The following is a 20,050-nucleotide window of genomic DNA, read 5'->3' on the forward strand; positions in this document are numbered from 1 at the left end:
TATATATATATTATTTTAAACAACCATGTGTCTTATGATTTTTAATGTAAGGGTGTAATTAGTTGGTGGCCCATTTAGCATTTTTATTCACCAGTTTATAACTAAGTGCATAAATCATAATAAGTTAATAATAACTGATTTAACTGCTCCAGACATTTTTCTAAGTTAAATAAATGTTTCTTGAGTCAAAATAAATAAAACATCCGATGTGCTTTCTGTGTAGTAGAATAAATAAATGAAATAAACAAGAATGCATCAGTTTTATGCCAAAGCTTATAAAATGGACAATTTGGCAAATCCCAAGGTAATCTTTAGCATTGACTTTTTATTGCTCCAGCTCTTAATGACAAATAACAAATAACAATACCTTAATCTTAATCTTAATCTAAAAACCTTAATCTAAAAACCGACAACTCAGAGCAGGATCCTAACAGTCTTTTGCTTTAGTCACTGCAACCCACAGGCTCATCTTTTTCCCTTGAGCCAATGATAATCAATTAATCACTGCAGGTCATCGTTGGGTCATATACATTCTCAGAGGAACAGCTAATCACACCCAAATATGTACTGGGTTCATCCAGTCCTGTGATTAAGGTTCAGGCTAGTCAGACAGTCCAGAGGGAGCCAGTCAAGCGCTTTGGCAGCAACAGTGACACGGCGATGGTGCAATGCAGGAAAAGTCTATTTTTGGAGCTGTTGAGCAACAGAGCTGAGACCATGGTTAGAAATGGAGGGTGTGGATTATTTAACAGGTTGCTTTCAGTTGTTGATTATGCCTTCAACAGGTTTATACACACCTTAGTTTGTGCAGAACATTAATAAAAATAATTTATCCAATCATTTCTTTACATCTGTTGGATCTAATTGGCTCAAAGCAATGTCCTCAAATATGAAACATGACAACTACAACAAATGAAACATGAGGGTATTAGACTGAAACTGTTTACAAAAAGCCGTCATAGAGGTGATTAATATGTCCCAGGACAATTAATGGGCCAGAAAATTAAATCTGATCCGGTTTTAATCTGGTACATTTATCATAAGTTTGTTCCAGCAAAATACATTTCCATTAAACTTCCGTCTTACCGCATATTTTTTGATTAACTAACGTTTGTGAAAGCTAAAAATGCATTCTTCTTTAAAATAAGAAAAGGAGGCTATAGATTTTTTTAAAGTTATTGTGAAACTGATATACAGATACATTGCATATGAATCTGCATATCAGATTCATATCTGATATGATATAAAGATGTTAAAGTACATAAAGCATAAAAATGTGTGATGTATTTCAAGCACTTTTTCTGCTAATTTTAAAGAAACTCTAATATTACATCAGACCAGCAGAAAACCAAAGTCAAATTTTTTGTTTGGTCAAACAGTCTTGAGCACATAAAAGTTCCTTGATGAACTTTTATGAGAAATATCCTTTATTAGTTTTGCATTATTCTAAATACTCGAGATACTTTATTCTCTATGTAACGGATCTATGTATTAGCTAAGTTCTCCTTTTTTTTTACTTAATTGCTTAAATAGATCAACTTTCAGGATTTTTCTAATTCGAGATGGATATATATATATTTTTTTAACTACGTCAGCAACAGGCTGTTGAAAGGAGTGAAGAAACTTTAAATTATAAAGTAGACAAAAACTGGCGAGAAGTGAAATTTTACGACGCTTTAACTAGAGTGCTCCCAGAGTGTCAAGCTTCCAAAATGCACTCACCCCTACCGCGTGAGTGGCTGAGCTTAATTTGATGGTCCAGGCACAAAGCTCTCATTCAAGTGTGCAGAGGAGCATTTACGCTCTGATGGCAGCAGATCCGCAGCACAATGCTGGCAATTGACAGAACACTTGATAATCATTGTCATCTTTAGCCCATACCCGCATATTCACAGGTCTCTGACAGCTTGTAAACGAGGAGCAGGGTCACTGTCCGATCCCATTCAGAGGATGTGTTGCCAAAAAGTCAATGAGGCTGAACAAAATTTTTACAAATGCTTCACTGCGTAAGAACTGAACACATGTTCCGCTGTGCTGCACAGAGCCAAAGCAATTTTAGATTTGGAAAATAAGATATACAATTTTATGTAATCTGCATGATGATGCTCAGAGTGGCATTAAAAATTGGGTAATTAATGCTAGATAAAATGTTTGTTTCTTAACTGCCAAATTTCCTCCTTTGTACCTCTAACTAATCAGAGACATGCACAAAAACAGACGCAGCACTGCTCTATTGTTTTGCTTGTAAAACTCATTAAAGCATAGTTTTCGTTCAGCAATGAAAATTCAAAAGTTAGACTTTGTGGCTTGTGGTTTTTCAGCGTGCGTCACGTGTCAACACACCTCTGAGTGCTGTGACGTCAAACTGTGGAATACCAGCAATGCCATAATTCCTGTCTGCAGTCACTGTTTTGAAAACATATGCTCAGGAAGTTTTTACCAACTCCATAGAGAAAGGGATAAACAAATTGAGCTTAGACTGACATTTTGAGGCGCATTTACAGTAAACCAGCACAGCAAAGTCATGCAGAGTGACTAAAATTAATAGATTACTTCTGTTAAATTTGGTATGATACTGACCATGGCAACAGATCTTTCCTACGTACAGGCGTCACTGTCTGTCACATCTCTTTGGAGAAGCATGCATAGAATGAGTTATAAACATATCTAATCTCCCTTTGGGACGGATAAAGTATATCCTGATTGAATTTATCATTAGCACAGTTTGAACATGACATGACATTATTATATAAGAGTTTCCTGAAATGTGTCATTGATTAGTATATTTATTTTAACTGGAAATGGCAAATGGTTGTCTCTGTAAGGTCAGTTTGGGGAATAAATAAAGAAGCAACAATTGCAGCCCATAACTGATGACATCCTGTTTTGAAAACTTGTTTTCAGGAGGTTGTTACCAACTCCATAAATAAAGTGATAAACAAAAGGAGCAGTGGGTGACAGAACAAGGTTGAACAGCTAAAGGACGTTTATAGGTGTGTATATAATGCAAATGAAAAAAACATTTTTCCAAAATTCAGAAATTTAGTATATTTAGTGCATTGTACATGGAAATTCCATTTCTTTAGGCATATATTATTGTATTATCATTAATTAATTGTTTATTTATTTTTATTATATTTATGGTTTAAGATTAAGTTTTCTTTTCCTGTAAGCTAAAATCATCAAAAATGGCCAGAAGTTGGCACTAAAATCCCTGACCTACTAAATTTGTAATTTTTATTACTATAAAATATCTTCACATATTGTTTTCTGTTAAGGGCACCATAGGTTAATCATGTTAATATTTTACCTAAAACATACCAAACACTCTGCCGCGCCTCTAGAAGTTGTGACGTCTAACTGCGGAATACCAGAGATACCTACCTAAAGGTTATTATGCTAAAGCTTCCTTGGGAATTCACACTAGACCTCGCACCAATCAAAAAAATAAAATAATAATAATAATAATAATAATAATAATAATAGAGCACAGACAAAAATGCATGTCTACACAGTTCTAAAGGATCATACATCAATCTTGGGTTTTAAGTTTTTGTGCATTGTTACTCAACAACCTACCTTTTGTGTAGAGCACACAAGATGTTTTCACCCATTATTGTCAGCTTATTAGAGGACAAGTTATGATTCCTGTAACTATATAATCTGGTAATTAAGGTATCATAAAGAAGGACGAAGCTGATCGTTCCAACTGTTAGTGAGAGTCACCGTTACCAGATGGCGTTAGAGTGAAAATTGCCTGTGGTAATGGACCACTGATATTTCAGTACATTCCCATCTGTACCTGCTTTGAGGGGAAGAAAAAAAACTGCTTGGTGAAGCATTCACAGCAGACGTCGCCATTTGGAGTCGTGGTTTTTAACTTTGTATTAATGATGCTATTAAGCACAGATGGTGGCCTATAATCCAGCTGAGCTGATTGATGAATGGTTGCGGATTTGTCTTTTTTTTTCTATGCTGTGAACAATGAAAAGGGGAGATTTGGAGGTTTTATATTTCATTTACATTCACTGTGGTATTACATCTTAGTTGTTTATTTTAAAAAAAAATTCTTAAAGAAACTTGTATGATTTACACATCTATGTGTGGAAATATTTCTATAAAATTGTTCTTTGTTTTTTGTTAATTGTTGCTATATTAAACTAAATAGATTTTAAATTCAGTTTGTTCCTCTTTTTTTATGAAAAATCAATGCAAATAACATAAAGATAGCAAGATATTATTCCAGGCAATAGACAATGGAAAAAGAATGTCACATTCTTTTGCAGCAAGTATGTTTAAGGTTTGTTCTCTTATCTTGATGATGGGATTTGTTTTTTCAGTCACTTCCAGATGTAGTCTCATTCTTTCCCCAATAGTGAACACCTGATTTGAATACTTGGTCTCTTCGTTGCTGTAATTTAGACCCAAAAATCTCTTGTAAATTTGGAGCACATTTAGAAAGCTTTGTCACTTCGTCTATTATTTTTATAACACAATCACCACAAAATCTGAATGAAATTTAAATCTAGCCCATTCTAACACACAAGTCACATTTTATTTTGCCATTTCATTGCAGGGCCTGTGGTATGTTTAGGACTTGTTTTGTATGTTGGCCAAAATTGTTAAGGATTAGGGTCTCCTCCATCTGTGGCAACAAACTGCAAAGGGGTATTCTTGTAGCCTTCTTTAGAAAATGTAACCATCTTCTTGACACTGCTGTAAAAGGTTATATTCATGGGGTATATGGTTACTTGTGTCATTTATGACTCTCCAATGTCCGTCTGAATGTGCACAGCTTATGTTCTGTAGCTACACCGCTCACGCTGAGCTTTAATGAACCAGTATTTATATTTTTTTTTTTTATGAATTAATCCCCTCCTCTACTGTCTTTTGGCCCACTTTAAAATCAAAGTGTCAGAAAAACCTCTCAACTCAATGAGTGAGTAATTTTTTTTTTCTCTGCTTAAACATTCTTCACATTTTACAGAATGGCCCTTGAAGCCACCGTGTTCCTATTAGATGTGGGAATCTAATTACAAATATCTGATTTGAAAAGGGGGGAATGAGTTAACCTTTTGCTGAAATGCCACTGCATTACCATCTGTGAATGGCAAGGAGGAGGACCAGGCCTGAGGCATTTCCACAGCAACATGCTGACTGATAGGCAGTTTTCCTACCTCAGGGGAATAATTTCATGAGATTTAGTTTTGTCTCAGTCTGCGAGACTTCCTAGTTTGCTCAGTAGCTCAATATGTAAGATTTTTATTCTAATGTGATAATGGATTGGCTAGAGATTCTAGGTGCATTTGTTGTGATTGATTTATTCTCTGGTTAATCCGCTAATGAACAGCGGGTTGAAAATGTGATTAGTTTTCGTAGAAGCTGTAACGATTTTGTGTTGCCAGTTTTATGTGCCTTGAAAGCTTTTGTCATGTAAAGCATTGCATACATAATGTTTTTGTTTTGCGAGCAGCAGGAGTTGCAGCTGTCACGGTATTGCTGCAGGGCTAAGCTTGGACCCATTTCTGCGTAGGGTGTTCAGCCTGTGTTCTCAGGACAATCGATCTGCGGAAAAATGAAGAAAAGTTCTTTGCTAAATGTCAGTACACATGAAATCGATGTATACTTGTGCCGCTGTGTAATCCGCCCCCCTCTCCCTGAGTCCCAGCTACACAGACAGAGTGGTAATGTAATGGAAAAGACTGCCCTGATTGGAATATGATGTGATATTTTTTTGGATGGAAACTATCTGTGTGCTTACAAGCTGGGGTCACAGATGTTGATAGGTTAATACTGTTCTAGGACTTTATGGTTGCTATAAGTTACGATGTTAGCTGTGTTGGGGAACATATTGTTGTTTCAAGGCTGCTGTGTCCTTCCGTCACAGCTGCATTTACTTTTATTGTTCATAAATCTTCCCTTGTTCTGTCTGTCGCTCCTCCATCTCCTCCTTGTCTTTACTCATTTTTATCTTGCTCAAAAGACTCATGAACAACCTCCAACTCTTTCGTTCTCCGTCTCTCCTGCATCTCCCCGTTGCTTGCTTTCTTTATCCTTTGTTTGTTTGGAAGCTTACATTTTCCCTCAGTTGACTTTTTTCCTCTATCCTCTGGTCTCACGCAGGTTGCAGGATGAGTCGTGACAGCTTACAAGTGTTGAGCAGAACAAGGGGCAACAGCAGTTATGCAATACCACACACTGGCACATAGAGTTGCACCGAAACATACTGTTGCGGTGCTCAGCTTGTGTGTGAGATGGTTTTAATAATATGGTCTAGGAAACACATAAAGAAGAACTTTTTGCTACATTTTTAAAGGAATGCTCTGATGAAGATGCTCTCTCATCTTAATCAGATGACAGATTAAGATGAGAGCCACTGTGGATGCAGAGTCCTTGTCTAAGTCTTCATTCAAGTTTTTTTAAATTAATTTATCCTTTTAATGTTTCCTTAGAAAATTATCCCAATTTGAGTTGCACCCCATCCTTGTGTCAACGCTGTTTACAACCAGAGAGCCTACCTGAAGACTTTAGTTATTCTTTGGATGTTTGCTCACTTCCAGTTAATCCAGTTAATCTTGTGTAGACAAAACTTCCAGAAAGATTTGTTCCCCTGCTTAGTCATTTGAGTTAAGGTTGTAACCTACTGTATAACACCTAGTACTAAAGGTAAGCTAAGCGCAGCTTCATTTGCTGCACAGAGCTGTAGCTGTATATGCAAGTGCAGCTGTCAAAGTAGGTCACATGAAACATGACAGAAAACAACTGTACCATGAACATCAGGAAACTAAAAAACATCCAGCCAGATTTGGGAAAACCCAGAACAAAGTGATCTATACAGAATCAATGACCACTTCATTAGATTTCCATTTGTAATAATTTGTTAGCACAAATAGGGACTCGGCAAGTCACAGAACTCAATGCGGTTAGGTCTCTTGACGTGCTCAGAACAACTTGTAGCTTGAGCCAAGGATCAGGATCCTAAGGAATGATGACTTAAGTGACTGTGTGTGTGGCATAGTTGTTGCTGCCGGACAGGGTGGTCTGAATATTTTATAGACTGCTGCTCTTCTCAGATTGTCATGTACAAGCATCTATTGGGTTTCCAGAGAATGGTCTGTATAAGAGGAGATATGCAGGGAGTTGCGGTCATATAGCTGAAAATGTATGTCCATGTCAGACATTCGAGGAGAATGATTAAACTAGTTTAAGATGATGAAAAGGCAACAGTAGCTAAAATAACTGCTCTAACCAATACCATCTCTGAATGCACAACATACCCTATCCCCAACCCTACAATGCTGAATGGACAACAGCAGCAGTATACCACTCTGTCTACCTCTGTCAGTCAAAAACAGGAAAGTGAGGCTCTAATGTAATCCTGCTCACACAAATTAGAGAATATCAGATAAGGAAACTGCAGCCCGGTCTGATAATTATTTCAGCTGCAACATTCAGATGTTAGGCTCAAGGTTGGAACTAAACAACATAGAAGGAAGCTCCATCTAGCCTTCTAATAATTGCTCTGCATTTATTAGATGCTGTGGTGTAGAAGATATTTTCTTGGCACACGTTAGGCCCCTTAGTACCAAGCTTCATTTAATCACCACAGCCATCTGTGACCCTTCCTTTTTGACAGTTCCAGCAGAATAATACTCCATCTTACAAATCTCCATGTAAATGCAGAACAAAATCTTGGAAGAATGTTTCAGAGAACATGTTGAACCTGTACCACAAGTAATTAAGGCAGGTCTGCAGGTAGAAGGGGTCCAACTTGACACTAAACAGGTGCATCTAGTAAAACGTCTGTAATAGCTGTGAAAGGAAAAGGAAAGAGACAGTGACTGTAAAAATGCGCACATATCAGCATCTTTCATCTTGTTGGCATGGCTGACCTGATTTCAAACATAAAACCAACAACAGATATCAAGATCTCAGTTTTGTGAAGTGTTTTCGTTTCATCAGTGAACTCCGTTTACCTTGTATTTTCTTCTTCCTGAGGTGTGAAGCCCAGTGACTTAACTGCATACCTCCCACCCAAACTGACTCATTCCTGTCTTAAGTTAACTCACAGTTTACCCCTCTGCTATCTACCACTCATGGTGGTTTAACTGAAAGGTGCCAGTTTATACTCAGGGTGGCGAGGTGGCTGGACATTTTGGCAGCAGTTAAGAAGTTGGTGACGTGTATGCTAGGCAGGATGTGTGCAAGAAGCAGCGCTAGATCCTGTTTTTCAGACCACAAAAGACTGGAACTTTGGCTTTAAATGCGAAACACGCACACTCAGACACAACCTGGGAGTGCTAACTCCAACCTCGACTCTTAAGCATCCTTGCCAATTCCAGTCTCATTCTACACACACGCTGAGAAAAGAGTGCAAAGTCAGACATGCAAAAACAGATTCCAGCATATACACAGTCATCATGTGTAAAAGCAGAATCATTCATGAGGTTGCTGCAAGGAAAAAAGGCATCCAGTTTAACTGGTTTTGAGAAGCAAACGTGCCTTCATAAAACTCCCGCTTGCTTTCATCACACATGCGTCAACTATATGTTTTATACTCGGATGCATTTACTGGAACAAAAAAGAAAGAAAAAAAAGAACATTTTTGCATTGTTGTGTGGTTTGAAATTTCATGGTTCATGGACTGGCATGCAGAAGCCAGAGACAGACTAGTTTTGCTCAGAGTCATAAAAACAAGACAGACTGAAATAATGAACAACAGGAGAAGTTGTTGTCATGACAAAGGAAGGCTGTAAGAAAGAGCAGGAAAGTCTGTCCTTATTACCGTATACACTCTTCTGTTTATGCAAATTGTGTTTGTGCAGACCTGTTCCTCTGAATGAAGCCTTAAGAGGATCATTAGGTTTAGCTTACTGAGTACAACAGGCACACCTATTACAGAGTCAGGACATCCCACTGGGGTGAGGGAGGAGGGAGGAAAGGCGAGAAAGACGATCAGCAGCAAGTCAAGAGAGAGTAAGAGAGAAACTGAAGAGACGCTATACTGTTTTCTTTTTTTTATACTCCCTTCCTCCTTCCTGAATTTCCTCCCTGGGCAGAACAGACAGGCAGAGGAGAAACAAGAGAGACAAAGAAAGGAGAAGGGGTGGCGAGGTGGCAGAGCTGAGAGTGTGAAAGCGAACCTGTGAGTGTGGCTGACTCTGTGTGCAACATGCTCTGTCATGCTGCTGCGACTGTGGCTGCCTTCTCCATCCGGCGTCATCGGCTTTCAGGAAAAGGAATGTTTACGCTAAGAATGAGTCCCTGAACCAGTTCACCATGTGGATGTGGGACAGTAATTTCCAAGCCTTCGCAGGAAGAATCCCACGGAAAAAAGAGCAGCGGCCGGAGAGCTTAGTTGGTCCTGCCGGGTGGCCGCCTGCCTGTTGGCACCGCTGACACTTTCACTTAGAAACTGACTTCATGCAAGGCTCAAGACTTCGTACTTCAACTTCAGCTTTTTTTTTTGCTCTTTTTTTACGGATTCTGCTGTGCTTTATTATTATTTTTTTTTATTTTATTTTTTTTAAATTGCCTTTTGAGAGACAAGTAGGAACTTTTTCTAATGATGATAGGACCAAACATAAGCAGCAAGAAGTTCTGTGCTCATGGACAGGTCTGAATGCATCACATAAGAGGACTTCATGCAACTATGGAACACTATATATTGGTTAGGGGTCTGCAGATAGCGTGGGGCAGGATCTATAGATAGAAAACTTTAATTTGTAGAAGAAGAGGAGCTCCAAGGGTGCAGGGCATTCCTTACACAGCTCTGGAATGAAGCCGGGACAATCTCCAGGTGTTCCCTGTGACAGGTCCATGATGCACCTCAGTCAGTTTCCTGTCAGACGACACTCGTGGATATGGTAAGTTTACAGCAACAAGTGAAATACTTTTTGTGTGACGCTGTGGCGATTTCTTGTTTTAATTGTATGCGAAGCGCTCCCTCATGACTTGCCCATCCCTGTTCTCCTTTTATGTTTTTCCCAGGCACAGCTCACATGTATTCAAGGAAATTTATTGTTAAATGGGCCAGACATTTCCTGTCATTTTCTCCCACACTAAACGCTCTAGTTGATCCATAAACTCAAAGGCAGTTCAGAAATAGCAAGCAAAAACACACCGTGGTGTTGCAGTGCAACAGCACACTGCTGTTGCGGAGCGAGGGGGGGGGGAATATTTAGCTAATGTGTTTTCACACTGTTTTGACTGTCCTGTGTTGGTTTTTCTTCCTAAGGCTGGTGCATACATACTGGGAGTAGCTGTCTTTCAGCTGTGTTGTAAACTGGGCGGGACGCGAAGCAGCCAGTGACGTCAGATGGAGGGGATGTTGGGACGTGGATATTGTTTGTATTCCTAACATGGTTTTTCCAGTGAGTTGAGTTTTTGCAAAGGGTTTTCAGCCACGTGTCATTTCCTTAAACAAGTTGATGCTGTTGCTGTCTCACACAGCTGTCAGCATTTTATCCTAACTGCAATAAACTTCCTTTACCTGTTATGACTGTCCCTAAGCCTTGTGCTATAATTTCCTGTTATGTTTCTCCTTAGACTCACACACATCTCTTGTTAAAGTACACCATGTGACGCAAATTTCCTTTCCTGATTTGGTTGGGGCATCTGTTCATATTGCATATACAGGGCAAATACAGTTTTGCCAGGTGTTGGATTGAAGTCTTTACATCAAGCTGAGTAGATTGTGGCTTTAATATTTTATATGGCGTTGTTTATTGAATTTTCCAGCTACTACCCACAGGGACAGACAGAAAGAGAGCTGGCCTTTTATTATGGAAGCAGAGTGCAAGGAAATGTTTAATTCATAAACATGGAATTATTTTTATTTCAACATGCAAGTTTGTTCTTGCCGATATAACCATTAATTACAGTCACCGATAACAACTCCAAGATGTAGTTAGCAGGCAGCAGATATGTAGTTAAGATGGGGGATGAGAGGAGAGGGAGCTTATTATGTGAAATTGACTTTTTTGAGTATACATCATGTTATAATGATATCCTCTCATCAAAAACATGCCTGGAGTGTTGCCTTACTTTATGTGTGTTTGAGGAATCCTTGACTATCCCATGGCAGCCATTCAGAGGTGCTTAAACTCTTGCTCCCCCAACCTGCCACAGATGTCTGCAAAGCTCCTCCTTGGAGTTGCAGTCTCCAGCCGAGCTTCTAGATCTACCCTCCCCTGCACCTCCACCACTCAGCTCCACCAGACTACCTCGAGCAGCAATTAGCCCCTGGTGGAACTGAGCATGTCATACAAACTACTTCTCTGTCCTAAGAATGGTTGTAAACAGCCTAATTTAGGAGCATCGTTGTGATGACAGTCAGAAAGAGCAGGAACTTTTCAAAGAGACAGATGCCAAATTTCAAAGTCAAATTTCTTGTAAGTTATGTTTGACATATATACATAATTTTTTTTATACAACTGAAAGTAACATAGTTACTTGATGCTGCTATAAAATGTGCCTGGAAAATACATAGTATCCCCCATTTTAGTAGCTGAGTTATAAGAATTTAGTCAGTCTAGTTGCAAATAACTATTCAGTCCTGTTAAAAATTTCAGATCCAAGCATTAGTCTGAAGAACTGAAGATCGGACTCTCAGACTTTCCTTCAGACCTTGGAAAAAATATTTTTTTCTACACAGTAAATCTATTGGCCTTGTGACTTTTAGATGCGTGTGTGTGTGCAAGTGAAAAAAGAGCTCTCAGGAACACTTGTATTATTCATTGCACCTTGATAATGGACCCATCCTTTACTCTCTGTCAGACCTGTTTTGTTCTGTGCGGCACTAAAAGGAAAGGGATCATAAGGATTAGAGTAAGATAGAATTTATTTCAGCTTAAAGTATGTTTTCGTATATGCACTCTTCTGCACATAAATATGTAAGGTAAAGCTTTCGAAGGCTAAAAAAAGAAACCATTGCAGGGGTTGTAAAGTTCAGATGGCCACGACAGTTGTCTCTGAAACGCGTTGCCCTCTCTGTGTCTCGACAAGCCTCACAACAGTAGAGCATTGTAGTTATTTTTATGCTCAGCTTTGAATTTGCTTTATCTAAATTTGACCTTTTAAGCCACTCTAAAGCTTAAAACAGGTACACTGAAGGGAAAATCAAAATATTAACACACGAGATCCCAACTGGGTTGTTTACGTTGTTTTTTGTCAAATCTAATTAACAAGGATTGTAGATTAGCTAAAATATATCATGCATGCCCAGTAAATGATGCAGACATTTTTATCTGAGTTCGAGATTTAAAGTTTACTTACATTTGGTTACCTACAAATGTAAGTTTAAAATCTAATGCAAACATGATCCTTTGTTCTACTATGAATATAGAATATTTGTAACAGCTTCAGATTCATAAACATTTGCTCCTAAAACAAATAAAAGCATTGCACCAGTAAAATGACTGCTAATGTTCTTAATGCTAACTCTTAATGTTCTTTAGAGTTCCAGTACTTTACATGCTAGTGGGGATAGTGGCATGTAAAATGTAATTAAATAGATGTTTTTAAGAACCACCATGCACTGGGGAATAAAATTAGACAAAGCATGACAACGTCTAAAAACAGAACAAAATAACTATGATATAAGCCCTTTTGGATTTCATCTGAGAACTTGAAGACTGCTGGTCATTGTTTTATGCTTCCCATGTACACAAAGAAACATGCTTTGGGGACTCCAGTGGTTAGTTTGGAGCATGCGAATGCCAAATGGAAAGAAAAAGGCCCATTTTGGGAACAAACAATGTTATTTAAAGGTTTCTAACAAGCAAATGCTTTATGCTCCAACCTAAGACAAGTATCTGTTCTCGTTTTTGTATGTTGGTTCTGGCTACAGCATCTACAATAGTTTGCTAGGCAACCTTCAGTGAATTTTATAAATAAGTAATTTAGAAATAAACTACCACATTTTTTTTTAACAATTCTATACTGTATCTTAAAGAATCTCTTAATGGCTTGATGTAAGGTTATATGCATAGCAGCCAGGGATGCTGTACTTGTTGCTGCTCTGTGGCCACCGACTTTCCCTGTTGGAATCTAGACTTTACAGAAATTCTAACTTTTTGTTGTATTTATAATATGGCAACTTGAAATATTTGATTTCTTAATACTAAGAAAATGTAGCACTAACCATCGAGATTAGTAGGAAAAAGAAGAAGTTCCTAATTAGCATCTAACTGTTAGCCACTCAGTGTATTCCCATTGCCCTTGTCAAACCATTTGTACTTTGCCATTTGATACCCTAAAATAGTTTAATTCCTGCCAAGCAAAGTTTTACATAGATTTTGTTTAGACTGAGTGTCGATTCGGCAGCCCATTGAGACATTTTATTTGTAGATGCTTTCAAAATCACAGTACTACTTCCTTTCTTAATACAAAATAAGAGTTGCAAACAGAGGTGTGCATAAAAGGGTCTCCTAGTAATCTATTACACAAAATCGTGTTGACATCAATTAAGTAGCTCTGTGTGAGACTGAATGTCCTTTGATAAAAGCTATCATGACGTTTTAGTCTTGCAAAGCCTCATTCTACAAGCTCCCATTACACCCCTAGACAGAGAACTGGTATTTAGTTTACAGGCTTGGTCAGACACAGGAGCAGGTTCCTTCTATAATGCATTGATTTCATTTCATCACTACATAAATGCACAGTTTATTAGAAGGATCAAAATGGAAAGGCTGATGCTTAATAATATTAATAAAGATTCCGAGTTACTACGGTCTCCATGAATAATGCAGATGCATGCCGGCTTTTAGTTATGTTGTAACAGTTCAACCCACATTCTGACACTGGGTGTTGCCTCCAGCTGAGCAATGAACAAACTGAGATGTATGATTGCCTAAACTTCATTAAACACTAACCAGAAAGGAGATGAAAAGTCTGTGTAGTAATCCACTTAAGTGTATCCAGCGCCTCAGAGAGCGGGGAGAGGGAAAAGGAGAGGCTATATTTAGAACAAAGATTGCAGATGCTCTGCTGCACGATTCCTCTCTCTTCCCATCCTCTACTATTTACTACAGTCTTGTAGCTTGAGTGGATTCAGTGGAAATGTGACGGTTTGGGATGCGATAATCTGCTGTATGCAAGGTGTTTGAGAACATTAGATTTTATTCGCTCCGCTTCATTTCTCCCTCACCCTTCCTTGTGTCTGGTGGCCCCAGCAGTCGCTACCTCAGATGTATTTTATCTATCAGATAACAAGACACATGGAATTTTTATCTCATTTCTTTGACGCTTCTCCCACGGTGCGTTGTCATTGATTCCACCTCCGATGGGTTAGTCTCAGCTGGGTTTTAGATTGCTTTCCATCACTCCGACTCATTGTGTCGTAACCGAGGCAGAGATTCTAAAATGTGCTGTTTGGGGACGGCAGAGACTTCCTGTCAGTTTTCGGGAGATGCGCTCATCAGTCAGCGTTGTCCCTTCACTCCGTGAGGTATGAGCAAGAGTGTGTGCATGTGTGGGTATGAAATACAGGTCTGCTGCTCACTTCCAGCATCAATCTCTGCCAGCCTGCTGTGCAGGGGAGATTCTGCCTTACACAGCCTCATTAAGGGTGCTAGCAATTCACCTCACCTGAAAAGGCCAAACAGTCTAACACTCCTTTCTTCTCCACACATTCCTTTTTTTAACACTTCGTTTTCTCACATTAGCCCTGCTGCTTTGCTCATGCCCACAATGAATGAAAGAGCTGTGCTTGTACATGTACATGTTGAACAAGGTACTCGTGTACTTTACGGTGAAAATTAGACTGCAGGAACAAAACCTTACTGAAAAACATGTAATAACTACATTGCTTTGATAGTTAAGTTTTGAGATTCTGTGTAAATATATACATCTCAGATTTTCTTATAGAGTATTTTTACTCATCCCACCAAAGCATATGTACATAGCCTTTTCCAAGATTTTTACTAATCTTAGAAAATTGATTTGTTATAAATGCAGTTGGTTGATTAACACACTAAAAATGGTGGGAGATTTAATTTTGATGCATCTTGTAAATAATAATAAAAAATGATGTTTCAATATTTGATCTGCTGATTACGAGTCAGAGTTTATTAAGGGAAACTGAGCACATTCCAATTTTGACTGATAGGTTGAGGATCTTAATTATTTTCAAAGTCTATTTTTTTTTTACAACATAAGTGGGTGTCGCTGATTAATTATTAAAGCATGTTAAGTGTCCACCCTTTCAAAATAATATTTGTAAGTCGCCTCAGCGTCAGTCAGTCAGGTTTTAGGCAGTAAGGCAAATAAAGCTCTTGTTGGTTTGTTTTTCCTCAAAGCATTGCAGTGTTAAATTGATTTAGAAAATACTTGAAGCATAACAGGCATGCCCCTGCTGATGTGCTTGCAGTTCAATAGTCACTTCTGTTCAGATTGTAACCTTTTTTTCCCCACTTTTTGACTTTGATTCATTCCCTTCTTTGAACTAATAAACAATCAGCTCACCATTTCACACTTAGTTCTGCCCTCCCACTGATGGGCATTTCTTTGTTTGTCCAGTGTTATTTATTTATATTTTAATTCATACGAGTAGTGAGTCAGTTATTACTGGCATGCCTATCCTTCCTCTCTGTCCCAGCCTTCTGCTTGCTTCATCATCCAATTTGTGTGTCACACGTTGTTTCTTTTGGATTTCACATTGTGTTTTTGTGCCACCTATTTACACTACAGTAGATTTCCCCTTGTTTTTCCATCTTTCTCACTTCTCATGTGTTCCATGAAACCTATCAGATGAGCTACAGTGCAGAATGAGGATTGTCCTCATTCCCTGTTATCCTCGCTCGGTGTGCCAAAAACAAGCTTTGGCAGACCAGTGCAGTCCAAACACACGCAGCTTTTGGATTATGAAGATAACTGAGCGTATTAGAGATAACCGAGCATATTATTTTATTCAGCCGTCGGAATAAAACAAGTTAACCTTTGTGCATATTTGTCATCAACCCAGTGATGCAGCTGGTATTTAGAAATATTTACTTTTGCAGTACTTATTTTGCTTGAAATGTATTAAAAGTGCATTGGTTGTTTCCTCTGTGAATTCACTCAGGAGTGCACTTTAACTCTTACAGCCACTCTGTCTTGTCTTATCATAATTAATAAACACAAAACAGCAAGACATCAGTTGGATGTGCTATAGCAGTGTGAATGGTACTAATGGGCATAACTATGTGGCACTATAGTTACATAACTGCCTCACTGGAGTGCATATGAAATGAACACAAGGGTTTCGGTTCCAGACAAAGACCCCCAGGGGGGTTTGGGATCATTTTAAATATCAATTTAATTCCAATTTTAGTCACCTTAGTTTCCACCGTCTCTGTCTGCACAGCAGCTGCTGGGCAGGGTATTCAATCATGGTCTTATCTGCAGGACAGAGGCAACAAGATGGACAGATCAATAAGAACACAGTGTGGAAACCAGACGCTGGAGGCTGGGGGGGGTTAGCTGGTGGTTCGTCTGATAGCTCGGTATAAATCGAAAGTAGGTGTTACAAGTGCTGCTGTTAATTAAAGGAGAAAGTTAAAAACTTGAATGTTATATACACTTCCTTTTCACCTGCTTTGGTAAACTTGTACATTTGCTTGTTACCGCAAACATTGAATTAATCAGTCACAGGGCAGCAACACATTTAGACATCGCGATGTGGTAAAGATGACTTTAGAACTGGTTGTCAGAATGGGAAGAAAGGGGATTTAAGCCATTTTAAACATGGCACATTTATTGGATAGAGCTGAGTAGCTCAGACACTTTTGAGATTTTTACGTCAATCATCTCTCAGAACGGTTTGAGAAAGAGAAAATATCCATCGAGTGGCAGTTGTGCGAATAATGCCTCAACATCAGAGGAAAATGGGCAGACTGATTTAGGATGATTGAAAGGCAACAGTAGGATAAGTGGTATAGACGAATATCAAAAAAGTATCACAACACATGGTTTCAAAATTTGTAATTAGTGTACAACAATCCAGTCCAAGTGTGATGAGTACATAGATTGTGTTTTCATTGCCAAAAGGTGATCTTAATGCCCCACAACAAAATCTAAATTCTTCCTTTTTTATTATTTTTTGACCGATTAAACATTTCATAAACCACAAACTGTCTAAAAGACCATATCCAATGACTGGATAGTGATAAACCAAACATACACTTCTTCAATAATTGAGAAATATTATTGTGCTACACCCCTTTTTTGTTAGAAATATTCCTTGCAAAAGGTATTTTACCTGTAACATATTTTTATGTCCTTGTTAACCCATTTTTATTGGTTAAAAACAACAGTTTCTTTGTTATCTGACTAAAAAGGGATCAAATTTTCCTGACATTTAGGTGTGCTGATGGAAAATCAAAAGAGGCCATGAGATATCCTTACGGTGCAGCACTGTCCGTCCCCATTTGTTCCGAGCCCAGATGGTTTCAGGTTCCTTCCTGTATAAAACCAAGCAGCTTCCTGTGGTTAGATGTTTTATTTCAGTTGTAAAGAAATGAAAAGATGTTTAAAAAAAAAAGTAGTGCAAAGGCCTTGGCCCTGGGGTTTTCATTAAGATAAACTTTGTATGAAGGGTGTCTGTGTCACTCCCTGCTTTTTGTAAGACGGTGAAATGGAGAGGTTGGACCTGCTTTGATTATTTTTATTTTTTTTAAGAAGCCTCAAGTTTGAACAGCAACCCCCATCAAATGCCGATTTCTTAACACTTGTGCAAGAAATTGACTGATTCAACATGTTATTTGCTCAGCTGTTTTCTCCTTTGTTCTGCCACCTCCCTTGTGATGCAAGTTTCAGACATGAAGCCCAGAGCATCACAAATGTAAGGGGAATTATGTCTTATAAGAACAAAAACACCGACATGACGCTGTTCATTTTCATGAGGGAATTGGTTTTGACGAAGGTGGGGATTAGGATTGCCATGATGACGACAGCGTGTACGAGGAGGCATGGAAGGAGATTTAAAAGGCTTAGGAGTGTAGAGGGTGTCCCCTCACATACACACACATACTTCACCGGATTTTGAAATATTATGGACTTTTGCTAGCTTATAATTCCAGCTTATGCTGATACACAAAATTGGATGGTTTGACTTTGAATTTAGCCGATTCCGCTGATCGTTATTGGTTCATTCCATTTAAGTGCAGCAGATTTGATATTTTTATGGCCGATTTTTAGTCTGCATGATCGTCCTTATCATTTTGGCCTTATTTGACTGATCATAATTGTGATTTTCTGTCCAATACAGTAGGACAGTGTTTTTCAACCATTTTTGAGTCAAGGTACACTGTTTTAATTTAAAAAATCCCGAGGCACACCACCAACCAAAAATGGAAACAAAGATATTCTGTAGCCGCCTATATATAGTCATTCTTATCAAAGTCTCTCAAATAGGAATCAAATAAACACAAAAATGTGTTATCACATTTTACATTTCTTATTTCAAATTGCACTTAACATGTCCACTTCAAAAATACACCTGAACAGCCACAACACTGTGGTGTAAAATTTAAAGAAGTTGTAGAAAACGTCAAAGTGTTTTACAAACTAATCCACAAGCATCTTATAGCCGGAATACAGAAAATAATTATTATTCTGAAAGAAGCAATAATATTTGGGAAACATTTCACTTCATATTCACTGTTACAATATGAAGAGTTGCATGTACAAAATGTCAATATCTGTATATTTTACCCACCTGGTGTGAAACCTGTGCATGTTTGGATGAAAACAGTTGATTTCCTGGCAGAAATTGAAGATTTCAGTCTCTCTCTGTTTTTAGTTTTTATAGTAACCAGGCTTCAGAAGCTCACTTCACACAGATATGTTGTGGGAAATGGACTCATGCTCTTTCCAACTACTGCTGAGCTTCACTGTCTTTTCCATCACTGTCATCAGTCTTTCTAGATTCAGTGCTCTCACCGCTACCTGTAACATTCATGCATTACTAATTCTCGTTTTAATGTAAAATGCTCTGTACCTACTGCCATCTAGTGGTAAGAACATTACATGATTACGCCGCTGCTACTACTACTACAGCAGACACTCGAAGATGACATTATTTGCAGACAATTAATTTTCAAAAAATCTTTTAAAACCAATTACCGTATTTTTCGGACTATAGAGCGCACCATACTGGCACCCTCAATTAAAAAAATTTAAATAAAAACTGGAAGCTGCTCTCGGTTTTCCATCAGGACCCAGCAGAGGGCGGCGTCCTAATAAATCTGCTGCATATATTAAGTACGCAGTACTCCGTCTCCAAAGCCGAACCATGGTTTCGTTCACACCGAGCTTAAATGCAGCGTCTCTATTTCCCTCCTGTAGTGCCAGATCGACAACCCTCAACTTAAAAGCTGCATGATATGAGTTTGAAAACATTTCTCCGTCGTGCCTGCTGCTAGCATGTGCTTRTTCTAAATGAAAATTAGCCGTTCTTCTTTGATTTACAATTTTGACTTCTAATGATTCACTTCCTGYTAGAGAGCCCCCTGGTGGTTGAAGAAAAATCCACAGAAAAGCCACAGCGGGATACAATCCGCATGGTTCAAAGTTTAGGAAAAAAGTAGCAGTTTATAGTCCGGAAAATACGGTACCGTAGTGAAATTGAATAATTTCCACGGTACACCTGACGATCACTCGGAACAGTGGTTGAAAAACACTGCAGTAGGAAAGACTGTCACATCACATGGTGGTGTGCGCTACATAACATGGATGGATGGACGCTGAACAACTGCATTCATTAGTTGAACTAGTTGAACACACAGATATAAATGCATCTTTTATCTTCGCAGTATTTTTGCCTTCTTTTCGGCTTCTTGTTCTCTGAAATTGAACGGCATTGGGTTGAAAACATGACAGCTGATAGGTTCTCAATGTTGCTCAATTTTTCTGGTTACCTACACATTATTCTAAATCCCTCCAGCATAATGCAAATAGTGAATATGAAATAACTAAAATGATTATATTACAAGTGCGCCTGGAATATATTAAATATTCCAGCACCTCAGGTATTCTCAGTGTAGCTTGCCACATTATGGTTTACTAAGTA

At 38.4% G+C, this 20,050-nt stretch overlaps 1 protein-coding gene across 5 annotated transcripts in view; it reads left to right on the forward strand.

Moving 5' to 3' along the window:
* The window catches only part of pde4d (phosphodiesterase 4D, cAMP-specific), a 203,704-nt gene that overhangs the window by 140,990 nt on the left and 42,664 nt on the right, over positions 1-20,050 (forward strand). Inside the window, exons 1-2 of one of the 5 annotated variants that reach the window (XM_008418385.2) lie at positions 9,796-9,866; positions 10,238-10,373. The exons of 3 other annotated variants lie outside the window; for them this stretch is intronic. Coding sequence is in view for 1 of the 2 variants with exons in the window: in XM_008418382.2 (XP_008416604.1) it covers positions 9,778-9,866 (89 nt within the window). In the remaining variant the exon portion in view is untranslated. Of the gene's footprint in view, positions 1-8,953; positions 9,867-10,237; positions 10,374-20,050 lie in introns of those variants that run through there. One more of the 5 variants, XM_008418382.2, reaches the window with a different exon arrangement.

The sequence above is a fragment of the Poecilia reticulata genome, linkage group LG9 (assembly GCF_000633615.1).
Source record: "Poecilia reticulata strain Guanapo linkage group LG9, Guppy_female_1.0+MT, whole genome shotgun sequence".
Classification (NCBI taxonomy): domain Eukaryota; kingdom Metazoa; phylum Chordata; class Actinopteri; order Cyprinodontiformes; family Poeciliidae; genus Poecilia; species Poecilia reticulata.